Source organism: Geotrypetes seraphini, chromosome 7 (genome assembly GCF_902459505.1).
Source record: "Geotrypetes seraphini chromosome 7, aGeoSer1.1, whole genome shotgun sequence".
Lineage (NCBI taxonomy): Eukaryota > Metazoa > Chordata > Amphibia > Gymnophiona > Dermophiidae > Geotrypetes > Geotrypetes seraphini.
The window spans coordinates 160,780,267-160,792,541 of NC_047090.1; the positions used below are offsets into that span (position 1 = coordinate 160,780,267).

The 12,275-nt window shown below is 43.5% G+C and overlaps 2 protein-coding genes across 2 annotated transcripts in view; one reads left to right on the plus strand and one right to left on the minus strand.

Moving 5' to 3' along the window:
• TECPR2 (tectonin beta-propeller repeat containing 2) overlaps nucleotides 1-6,703 on the minus strand; it is a 132,865-nt gene extending 126,162 nt beyond the window's left edge. The window contains exon 1 of the mRNA XM_033953159.1: nucleotides 6,167-6,703. Coding sequence (XP_033809050.1) covers nucleotides 6,167-6,385 — 219 coding nt within the window. The 5' untranslated portion in view covers nucleotides 6,386-6,703. The remainder of the gene's footprint in view (nucleotides 1-6,166) is intronic.
• Nucleotides 6,704-6,747: 44 nt separating this feature from the next.
• Nucleotides 6,748-12,275, plus strand: part of CINP (cyclin dependent kinase 2 interacting protein) — a 37,501-nt gene continuing 31,973 nt past the window's right edge. Inside the window, exon 1 of the mRNA XM_033953161.1 lies at nucleotides 6,748-6,805. The gene's annotated coding sequence lies outside the window, so the exon portion shown is untranslated. The remainder of the gene's footprint in view (nucleotides 6,806-12,275) is intronic.

Consider the following 12,275-nt stretch of genomic DNA (forward strand, 5'->3'; position numbering starts at 1 on the left):
GGAAAAGCAAACACAAAACCTACAAGTCAAACACAAACGTCTACATCTCTGTTCAGTATTCCATTACCAATCCAAAAAGTAGAATGGGGGGAAATTCATCAAAGGGTGCAAAGCACATTTGCATGTGCTAACTGCTAAAAATGCCCACATGAATAATGCTTAGCACCCTTTGATGAATTTTATTGTAACAGTGAAAAGAATTCTGATGCAAGACTGGAAAAATTTCAAGAGCCTAGTCATCTGGGTGCCTAAAATTTGGCACCTGGCACTTAAAAGTCAGAAAAACAAAAATAAAGCAAAAAGGAAAGGAAAAGAAATGCACAAAACTAAACTTTAAAAAAAAAAAAAAGGAATAAAGTCAAGTACAACAACTAGATGACAAAATATAATTGTGAGAAAAAGAACAGAAAAAAAAGAAAGATTTTCACTGACATCTAAAATTTTTTGACTGGTAAAGGGAATGGGACTTGATAAACCGCTTTTTCTGTGTGGTTACAATTTAAACGGTTTACATATTCTAGGTCCTCTTTTATGAAGCCACGCTAGTGAGTGCCATGTGGCAGAAGTCGCAAAGCCATTTAAATCCCTACGGGCTTCGGGACATTTACTACGGTGGCCTATGCTAATCAGCTTCATAAAAAAAGGCCCTTAGACAGGTACTTATCTTGTACTTGTGGCAATGATAACCATACAAATTAGAAACATTTATGGAGTTCAAAACATTCCCCAATGTGCTATAGCAATACATTATTCTTCAAACCCTTGAGGACTGACTGACATCAAAACCTTGGCTTTGAAGAACTATCTAATTGAAAGAGTAGGCAGGCGGAGAAATAACAGACAAGGCAAGGCTCCAGAATTGACACACCTATCTACTATCATGGATGCCTTTCAAGGGGCTCTGCTCAGACAAATAGTGGCAGAACCCACAAGGAAAAAAGCGATACTGTATCTGGTGCTCACAAATGATGAAAGTATCTCTAATGTCCGAGTGGGGGCCCACCTGAGAAGTAGCAATCATCATATGGTTTGATTTGATATAACAGTCAAAGTGAAGGACAGCCATACAAAACTCAGCCCTGGATTTCAAACATGTGGACTTAAGTAGCATGGAGGAGAACCTGAAGAAATAGCTGACTGGATGTGAGGACATAAATGAAGTGGAAAACCAGTGGTACAAGTTGAAAGGAGCAATAAAAAGGGCTACTGACCTTTATGTAAGGAAAATAAAGAAAAAGAAACCGATATGGTTTTGAAACAAATGGTGGAAAAAAATAAAAGCAAAAGAGTTGGCTTATTGCAGGTTTCTGGGTCTCACTGAACTTTGTCAAGTAGAAACTGAAGTTTCAGCCATCATGCAGTGGCTTTCTTTAAAGTATGCTGTGAGGTCTGCAGTTTGTCTTTGTAAATAGTGGGTCCACTGACCTGATTGAGAACAGAGTAGTCTGTTGGTCATCAATTTATATTTTGGTGGGAAAGTCAGTTCTTCTCTCCCCCCCCCCCCCCCACACACACACACAGAATGGAAGACCACAGCTTACTTCATCCCTCACAATCTGGGTTCAGGACCATCTGCAGGACAGAGACACTACTAGGGACTCTCCAGGACACATTCCAACAGCACCTAAGCAAAGGCAAGAAGATGCTAGTCATACAACTTGATCTCTCCGCATCATTTGACCTGGTAGATCATGCCGTCCTACTAAAATACTGGAAGCTATACGAAACACAGGCAGGATACACATATGGTTCCAAGGATTCCTGCAATCTAGGACCTAAAGAGTCAAGACAGAGAAAAATCAAAATCCTAGTCCAACCCCTGTGTCATACCCCAAGGGTCACCACTATCTCCAATGCTTTTCAACCTCTATGTCGCCTCACTCGAAACTAGCCTGGACAAACTAGGTATAACATCATAGAGTTACGCAGACGACATCACCATACTCCTTCCTTTTGACCGACCAACTCACACCACAAAAGGAAAACTGCATAAGACATTAGAAACAGTTGAAAAATGGATGAAAGACCACAAACTAAAGCTGAACACGGATAAAACAAAATTCCTACTGATCAAAAAGGACAAAACTCCAAACATAACAGACTTAGAAATAAACTATCATAAACTCTATCATGCAAACTTCTTGGGGTGATAAGACAGATACTGCACCATGTATATCAATAAAACCTTCCAGAAATCCTTCACAGTCATGCATAACTTACGACAAATTTGAAAATTCTTTGAGCGAGAGCAATTCTGACTTCTGGTCCAGTCCCAAGTCCTGGGACTTCTAGACTACTGCAACGTCCTTTACATGCCATGCCCCGCAGGAATGATAAAACAATTACAGTCTGTACAAAACACGGCCCTCAGATTGATCTATTCACTAAGCAAATATGATCACATCACCACTGCATACCAATGCAAGCACAATTATTATTAAAATTTTATTGTCTACTATTCAAAGCCCTGAATGACGCTGCCCCTACCTACCTAAACGATCGCCTTATCCAGAACAACTCAACCAGGCCAAGGAGAACTCAGTCTCCATTTACTCACCTCCCACCCCCCCAAATCAAAGGCACACCACAAAAAAAGATGTATGATGGTCTATTCGCAACTCAGGCAGTGAAATTAGATCACCAACTTTTTTTTTTTTAATTTATTTATAATTTCAAATGAAATACACAAGAATCCACTTGTTACAGCAAACGGAGTATCATTTAGACAGCAGGGAAACAATTAGTATAACTAAAAAATATCAAAAGAAAAAACTATGTATGGAAAAACTGAAGAAGGGAGAACCCTTATTCAATATTAGAATAATTTTAAATCTCCTTCTTAGACCTCAATTAACAATAGTGAAAAACAAAGAAATAAATGAGACAAGGAGGTCTCCATTAATTAAACAAATCACACAAAGGCAAAGGCTTAACAGCCCAATTTTCTGCAGCATTTTATATCAATTAATGAATAACTTTCTTTGTGTCCAAGAAGTGTCGAAGCTGTTCTGGTGCAAAAAAGACATACTTGGTCCCAGCATATCTTAAAAGGCATTTGCAGGGGTAACTAAGTAGAAATGTAGCTCCCATTTTTAATACTTCTTCTCGTATAGCTAAGAACAATTTCCTACGGTCTTGGGTAGTCTTTGTTACATCTGGGCATATCCAAATTTTTTGACCCATGAAAAAATTCTGAGATAATTGAAAATAAGCTTTCATGATTACATTCAAATCCTGTTCAAACACTAAGGAAATTATCAAAGTTCAGCGGTATTCAATTTTTTCCTGGGAGTTTTCTAGTATACCTGTTATATTATTTAAATCCATTGATTGGGGAATATCCATTTGATTAAGAAGCAACTTTTCCAAATTCCTAGGCAAGTAATATATTTTATTCACTTGTGGCAAAAGTTCAGGTGAGAAAATTTCAAATTCTCTCTCAAGTATTTTTTAAAAGTTTTAATTGGTGTAACAAAAGCAAGTTTAGGAAAATTCAACATATGCAAATTAAGACGCCTATTATAATTCTCCAATTGTTCAATTTTCCTTTGTAGAAAAAGTCTTTTTACCACAGTTGATGAAACATTTTGTAATGAGGAAATCTCTTTTTCAATTTTTTCAAATTTTGTATCAGTTTCTATTTTAATATTTTGAATTGAAATAGTCAAATCATAAAATTTACTCGCAACATTCAAGATATCTCCTGCGGATTTTGTAGAAGCAGCTTCTAACTTCTGGAGCACTCTCCATATATTTTGAAATGTTGCCGTCTGTGAGGAGTTAGCAGCTTCTGCTCCTCGATAGGTGGTTGATTCGGCATCCTGGATTGCCTGGTGCCCTCCCTCGTGTGAATTAGTCGAGCTCATTGGCTCCTCGGGGCTCACACCAGCCACGCCTTCCATTGTCAGATTCGGCGGCGATCGAGCTGCTGGGGGAGGGAGGGCGATCGAGCTGCTGGGGGGGGGGAGAGCGATATCTCAAATCCCATGGCTCCAGCATCTCCTTCCATCCGAGCTACAGCAGGGGCTCCCCCTCCTGATACGACTGGGGAACTCATCAGAAAGCGTTCCATCTGCGTTTGTCCGGCTGTGGAAAGGTCCAGCCGGATTACGCCCTTATGTTTGCTGTGAGGCATCGGTCCCGAAGCAAAAACAGAATCGGGACCCGGGGAAAAAGCATTGAAGCAAAAGATAGGACGGAGTGCTTGTACTGAGAGCTAATATGCCGCCATCTGTTTTTTCACTCCCTCCTTAGATCACCAACTTACTGATAACAATGCCCGATCACAAAACCCTCTGAAGGGAAATAAAAATCCTGCCATTCAGGAAATTTGTCAAGACAAACTAATTGCCATATCTTAACTATCCCTAATCTTATAAATTTCTGAATAAGTCACAGTCTTGTAATTAGTACCTGATCCTGTAATTCTCATGGAAATGTCCAATTTACCTCTTTTGTAATCCACCTAGAACTGCAAGGTTAAGGCAGAATAAAAGTCACTAATGTAATGTAATGTTCTCCCTGTGAAGCTGGGTTATATGTCCTCTCGGGGTTTCCACAGCTGGCATTGTGCTTATTGCAGGTTTCCGGGTCTCGCTGCATCTTGTCAGGTAGAAACCAATGTTTCAGCCATCATGCTGTGGCTTTCTTCAGGTCATGCTGTGAGGTCTGATTGAGAACAGGGCAGTCCGTTGGTCACCAAACTGGGGAGCGCTGGTGAACCAACAGCCGCAAAAAACATGAAAACTATAAAAATAACGAAGTATACAGAGCAGATCTGAAAGACACCTTCCGGCTCACATTCAGAAGGAAAAACTGAAGGGACAGCACAGCCCTCGGTAAAAGGAGGAGTTGAAAACCTGGAGTGGATATCTTCTGCATGGCTCGCGAGCATAGGGAGAATACCCTACTGTCCAGAATGGCACACCTATTGCACTAGAACAGTATTCTTCAACCACCGGTCCATGGACCAGTGCCAGTCCATAGAAATTTCCTGCCAGTCCACAGGGCCAGCACGTGCATCAGGCCCAAAATAGTGTTCTTCAACCGCTGGTCCATGGTGCAATCAATGCGACGTTATCTTCGTGTCAGCTCCCTCTTCCTAACTGATTCAGTGCACAAAGCCACGGGCAGTGGCTCCTACGGGCATCCTGCGCCTGAACCGGAAGCCTACTCTCTGACGTTGCAACATCAGAGGGAAGGCTTCCAGATGAGGCACGGGACGTGCAAGGTGCAATTAGTACTATTATGGGGGCGGGGTCTGGGGTGGAGATTGAGTAGAGATGGGCGGGGTCTGGCCAACGATTTAGCCCAGTGTTCTTCAACCGCCGGTCCACGGACCGATGCTGGTCTACAGAATAATTATTTTATTTCTGCCGGTCCATAGGTGTAAAAAGGTTGAAAAACACTGCACTAGAACACAGTTTAGTAAAAGAATCTCAAAATTAGGTAGCCAAGGAGACCTTCTACTAGAGAATGGCACAGGAACTCAGGAACTCAATTTCCCCATCCCGTCCCCGTGAGTTTTGTTGCTATCTCTGTCCCATTCCTGTAAGCTCTGCCTTAACCGCACAAGCCTTAGAACACTTATGATTTTAAAGTGTTTGAGGCTTGTGCAGATGAGGATGGAGCTTGCAGAAAAAATGGGAAAGGGACAGGAAAAGAACTCGCCGGGAAGGGAAAATGAGTTCCCATGATTACGGGGTAAATTTTGCCCCCATGTCATTCTCTACCTTCTACTAAAACTTAATACACGCTAAGAGACATTAGCATGCGCTGCATCTGTCTGCAAATTATGCAGATAGAAGAGATAGGGATACAAAATAAGTGGACAGCACTGATATTCAGTGCTATCCACTTATCTCTATCCTTTTAATTGGGGCTGCATAAATGTATACTTGTTTGTTTGAGATATTCAGCAGTTTCACTAACATCTAATCCAACCTTTGTACCCTCCCTCTTTTTTATTTTTTATCATTGTAAACCGACCAGATACTAGTGATGGTGAGTATATCAAAATATTAATAAACTTTATTAATTTAGGAACCTAGTGAAATTAGAACACTAGTACATTTTCAAAGGAGCCAATTTAGGCTCCTAAAGTTAAACACCTAAAACATTTGAAAAGCAGCCTAACAACGAATAAGACAGCACCAGCCAGGCTCACCTCTAGGTTGTATTTTTTCATCTGGTTTAAACGCCTGCAATAGAGATATAGCATTCCAATGCTGCTGCCCACAGCTATGTAGTCCTCATTGACATCAAGCGCGGTGAGATACACCAGAACTGAGCGAAATCCCTTCTGTACCTTTGCAGGGATAGCATCAAGAAGGGAATACATAGGGCAAAACTCTTTAAAGGTACCAAGTCCAGATACAGATGCCATGACAAACACCGGTGGCACAAAGCATCAGGCCAGGATTTACAACTGACTTACATAACGGCAGAGGAGGACTTGCTAAGGTATTTCTTACGACTCAAGAGCAGAAACATAATGAGGTTCCAAGAGGCAACAGACACTGGGGGGGGGAGGGGACGAGAAAAGTGGAACGGTGTTACTCAGGCCCCCCCAACACAGCGCAGCTCACTGGCGGTAACTCCTGGAGAGGAAACGCAGTCGCTCAAAGAAAACCCGGCGGCAGACAGGCAAAGGACGCAAGGCCTCGGCATTTCCATCTAATTAAATCTAAAGCGCACTTCATCAAAAAACAAGCGGCGCTCCTTCTGATGTCACTTCCGGTATTCTGCGCCGGAAGTGAAGATAGGAAAAGAAGCGACTCCAGGAGTGTGATTTGGATCATGTTTGGTAAGAAAAAAACGTTAGCGATTTGCGTCGGTGCTCCTGTCACAGTGGAGAGGGGGAGATGCGTGACTGGTGAGGGAAGGACTGAGACAGCTGGGTTTGACTTCCGTTGAAAGTAATGGAAATAAACCCGGATGTCTCGATCTGGCCTCCTTTTTCAGGGGGTAGGAGAAGAGCGGCAATGGCAGAACAAGAAAGGAGACGAGAGACATGGGATTGTTGGGACACAGGGATGGGTACCCGCGGGGAGGGGGGACAGAGCCTGAGCCCGTGGGTAAACTTTGTCATTCTCTACAAACCTGAGACTAGTATCAATATGTGAAAACGCATCTTAGACAATTGGCAACGGTATTCAGTGATTTAAAAAGAACTGTAGAAGTTGCTTTTGGATTTCAATGAACTACTGTTAAGTGACATCATTTGTGTCTCGTCTACCATCTGCAACATCCTTCCATCATGTGCCCAGCTGCTTAAGCATCCTACTGTTACTGCAACAGATTCATCAAGGACCATTTCTAATATTTAATAGACACTTAATTTCCTGTTCATTCACTACACAGTTTAGGTTCTCTTCTATACCCATGTCTGAAAGACAATCCAATTACCTTTCCAGATGTTGTAAAAAAACATAGGTAACTGAATCTTTGGGAAGGTTGTACCAAAACCATATAGAAATGGAAGGCTCTATTTGTGATTTATAAACATTGGTACAGAATATTGTCCTGTTTTATACTTTAATAAAAAGACTTAAATATAAAATCATAAGTGTTAAAGGCTTGTGCAAATGAGGACAGTCTGCAGGGATGGGGTGGGTACGGAGATGGAGCCTGTAGGGGCAGAGCTTATAGGGACAGGGACAAATGTTGTCCTTGTGTCATTCTCTAGTTGGGAGGGGAGAGGGAAAGGGAAGACGGGAAATGTTAGACCCTTGGGGAGAGGGGAGCAGGAAGACTCTTGACCAGTGGGGGTTTGCTTAAGGTGACCATATGTCCTGTTTTGAATGGGATTGTCCCATTTTTAGATCCCCTGTCCTGTTGACCCGCACACAGCTTCTGGATGCCGAAATGTTCTGTTTTTAGGGACAGCGTCCCGAAGCTTTGCGCAAGGCCAACGGGACAGGCGATCACTTCCCCTCCATCCCTGCTGCGCCAAAGCCAGCCTCCCTCCTTCCCTCCAGCGCCCAATACAAACCTCTCCCCCTTCCGGGTCCGCAGCTGCTTGCCAGCCTCTTTTACCTCCATTCTTGGGCCAAGTATAATACTGTCTGCTGCCATTTCATAGGTGTAGTGCTGTTACTAAAGGCTCTGAATGAGGCAGGGTTTTACATTGCGAAGTCATATGTCAAGTAGTTGGTACTAGAGGGGAAGTCGTGTAGAAATGTAGTCCACGTGTGTGAAGGATTTTAGACTTCAAGTTATTTTTGGAACAAAAATGAAGCTTATTATGAAAGTCTCTGTTAGAATCCATGGCAGGGGTGGGAGGCCTCAAAGTAATCATTTACATAGGGCAGCAAAAAAGGTAGCATCAGTCCTGGCAAAAGTATTGGCAAGTGCTTGAAATAGAGTTGTCCATATTTAAAGGATAAAGGGGATGGGACTTGATAAACCACTTTTTCTGTGTAGTTACAATCAAAGCAGGTATTTTAAACAGGTACATATTTCATAACGGGGGCAATGGACATGTTAAGGGATTTGCCCAGAGTCACAAGGAGCTTCTCTCTAACCACTAGGTCACTCCTTCACTCCTCAAGGGCCTAATTTTCAGGATATCCTTAGTGATTATGCATAAAAGAGATTTGCATACAGTGGACATATTAGGATATGCAATATTCATATTCATTCAATATTCTCATGCATATTCATTAGGGAGATCCTGAAAGGTAACCTGTTTGCAGCCCTCAAGTATTGAACATGGACAAGCCTGTTTTAAATTGTCACCTATGAGATATGTCTGTTGCAGACTACATAGAAATCCATTGTCAAGTGTATGTGAGGGCATTATTTGTGGTAGCATGCCTAGTACAGCCACCCCACTCCCCTACCTCCCGGATTAACCTTCAACCACCCCTCAAAATTCCGTTCTTGCTATGCAATGGCAACACATATATGAAAACATATTAATGGACAATGAAGGAGCCATGCAGAGTGATAAGGGGGGGAGAGAGTGAGAGTCCTATACAGGTGTACAGGTGAAGAAGTTTAAGTCCTCTATGAAACTAGAGGTGAAGACCCCCTGAAAATCCCCCAAAATAATGGGCCAATAAACACTACTAAAGGCCTAAGATGGCTGAGAATGCTCTGACTAAAACTGTCAGCCTTTGCACAATCTATGCTTTGCTGAAATCAGCAAGCCAAGCGAAACTTATGCTAAAATGAGCAAGTGAAACGAAACTTATTCTTTTACATGGCAACTGGTGTCACATCTGCCGTATTGCCATAAGAACAGGGAAGTGAACCTAAGAAGGATGAGGACATGTCTTGACCAAGAATACAAAAATATATAATTTGCGAGATATATCCTGGAATAGGCAGAGCCTTACTGGACCCAAGAGCTCAAAGTTGATGACCTGATATTGAAATGACATTTGACGGGAATAGATAGTTATTTTAGTAAACAGGACATGCATATGGTATGACACAGATATTATGAACCAATTAATAAACTGAGAAGTGTAATGACGTTTGTAAGTGACCAATAAAAACTAACAATATGATATGTGCCAACGTGGCCTCAGGCTGTCAAGAATTGTATGAGACAGCCTTTGTGATTATGAAAGGAGGACAGACATCCAGGTATACTCAAGCGCTTGAGGCATACTATCTGTCAGATCCATATGCTATGATGGCTAAGGTGCTGGCGAATCGCTTTGCCCGGGTGCTGCCCTCCCTGGTGTCGGAACAGCAGGTAGGTTTTGTGAATGACCAGCCGGTGTCTAAGAACCTTCGCCATATTCTGTTGGCCTTGGAGAGGGCTGGTATGGATGGTACCCCCGCTTTACTTGTTAGTTTCAATGCTGAAAAGGCTTTTGACCGGGTTCAGTGGGGGTTCCTTTTTGCTGTTTTGCTTGCGTATGGGATGGGTCCCTTTTTCTTCAATGCTATCCAGGCCTTGTATAGTGACCCTGCAGTGCGGTTATCGGTGAATGGTGACCTTTCGACTCCCTTTCCGATTCATTGAGGCACTCGTCAGGGCTGCCCTCTCTCGCCTTTGTTGTTTGTGCTTTATTTGGATCCTTTGATTCGGGAGTTGCAATCTAATGTGGACATCAGCGGCCTTCAGCTGGGCGCTACTCACTTTAAGATTGTGGCCTTTGCTGATGACCTACTGGTATTTTTGACTGACCCGCATCGCTCTTTGTCTGCTCTCTTAGAGAGTGTTCGGGAGTATGGGGACTTTTCTGGATTTGCTTTGAACCTGGAGAAGTCGGAGGCACTGGCCTCCACTGAGCATCTTCGGCAGTCTTGGGGGGGGGACCTTTCCGCTAAAGTGGGCCGACTCATCTTTTCGCTACTTGGGAATCCAGCTATCTATGGACATTCGGGAGCTTTACCGGCTGAATGTAGCTCGCTTGCTCTCCACTACTGGCTCTGTCCTGGCTGCTTGGCGTGATCTGCCGCTTTCCCTGATGGGGCGAATACAGCTCTTTCGGATGGTCTTGTTTCCGAAGTGGCTTTATGTTTTGCAAACACTGCCTCTGTATCTTTTGGTTAAGGACATTCGGGCCTTTTACTCTTTGTTGTCAAAGTTTTGTTGGGGAGGCCAGAAGCCTAAGTTGCGGTGACAGTTGCTGGTGGGTTCTTGGAACCGAGGTGGATTCGGAGTGCCTGATATTGCTCTTTATAATCAGGCGTGTCTTTTATGGCATGTCTGGTATTGGGTCTTGGGTACAGCCCTCTATACTGATACCTCCTTGGAACGTGATTATTTTTATCCTGCCCATCTCCTGTCTCTTCTTCATGCCCGGTTGGCAGAGGTGCCGGCTCCCAGTAAACGTAGTGTTTTATTTCGCCCACTTTGGGAGGTGTGGCAGCGTTTGCTTCCACTTTGGCAACAGGATCCTCATGTCACTGTTTTGCTGCTGTTGACGGGTAACCTTTCCTTTTTGCCGGGGTTGCTCCCCTCGGTCTTTGGGTGCTGGCGAGCTGGGGGCGTTGAATTTATCTACCAGGTTCTGAAAGATGACAGGAAGCTCCTGTACTGTGATGAGTTGTTGCAGCGTGATCTCTCCTCTCCAGGTCTTGCTTTTGCTGCTTGTCAATTGTGGCATTATGTGCAGTCTCTCCCTGGGGATTCCCTTTCCTTGGCTTTTGGGCTTCGTTTTCGTGCCTTCTTGGAGGGGGAGGAGGACTCTGAGCCTCAGATCTCAGTCTCTTATTTTCATGCACAGCTTGGTGCCCTTGGGCCCCCTCGGGATTTTTCCTTTGTGTTATCGGCTTAGCAGGGGGATTTGGGGAAGGAGCTTGGGGCAGATTTCTTGCTCCGCGCTCTTCAGCGTATCCCAGTTTTGGTGCATAATGCTGAGCTCCGAGAGTGCCACTTCCGGACCTTGTTGAGAGCGTATGCCTCCAAGAGTCGGGCCTACCATAATGGGTTGTGTTGCCACCCAATACTGTCTTACCTTTACCACAGAGGTGAACTCTTACTATCATGGCCTTTGGAGTTGTGAAAGTATTCAGAGCTTTTGTGGGGCTTTGGCTTCCTTTCTGCAGGGTCTGTTGCGAGTTCCTGTCCCTATCTCTGTATTTCATATGTTGTTTGCTCATTTCTCTGCATTTTCTGTTTATACCTCTGCGGAGAAATTGTTCTTAAGTAAGTGTTATATTCTGGGGGAAAAATATATATTAAATCACTGGTTGGCTGATGTTCCTCCCTCTTTTTGGTATTGGAAGAATAAATTACATGAACTTTTGGGGTGGGAGGTAGCCATGGCTTACTCCTCTCGCCGCGGAAGCTGAGACTTTGTCCGTGTTTGGTCTCCTTATTTGAACATTTTACCTCCCTGGAGTCGTAGTCACATTTTGAATAGATTGCAGTTGTATCCTACCCCACTTATCTGACCTTGTTGTTTTTTTTTGGGGGGGAGTTGTATCCTACCCCACTTGTCTGACCTTGTTGTTTTTTTTTGGGGGGGGTTGTTGTTGTTGGGGGGTTTTTTGGACAGGGGGGTGGGGGGTATGGGGGTCTGTTTGGGGGGGAGGGGGTTGGGAGTTGGGATGCAATGTACCCTGAGAGGACATCAGAGCCCAGGCCTCTTGGGGGGGTTCCCTGTGCTGTATCATTTCCATTCTTGTCTGCTGTGTTATATTCATTATAGTGTGATTTTTTTTGTTAATAAAAAACAGATTTAAACATAAATTGCACTGAGCCATTACCTATAACTGCTCTGTCACCTGTCCCAATCCCATTCTTGTAGTAGTCTTTGTTGGTAAGGTAGTATGCAGGAAATGAAGTACTGTCTCTGATAGGGGTAGCC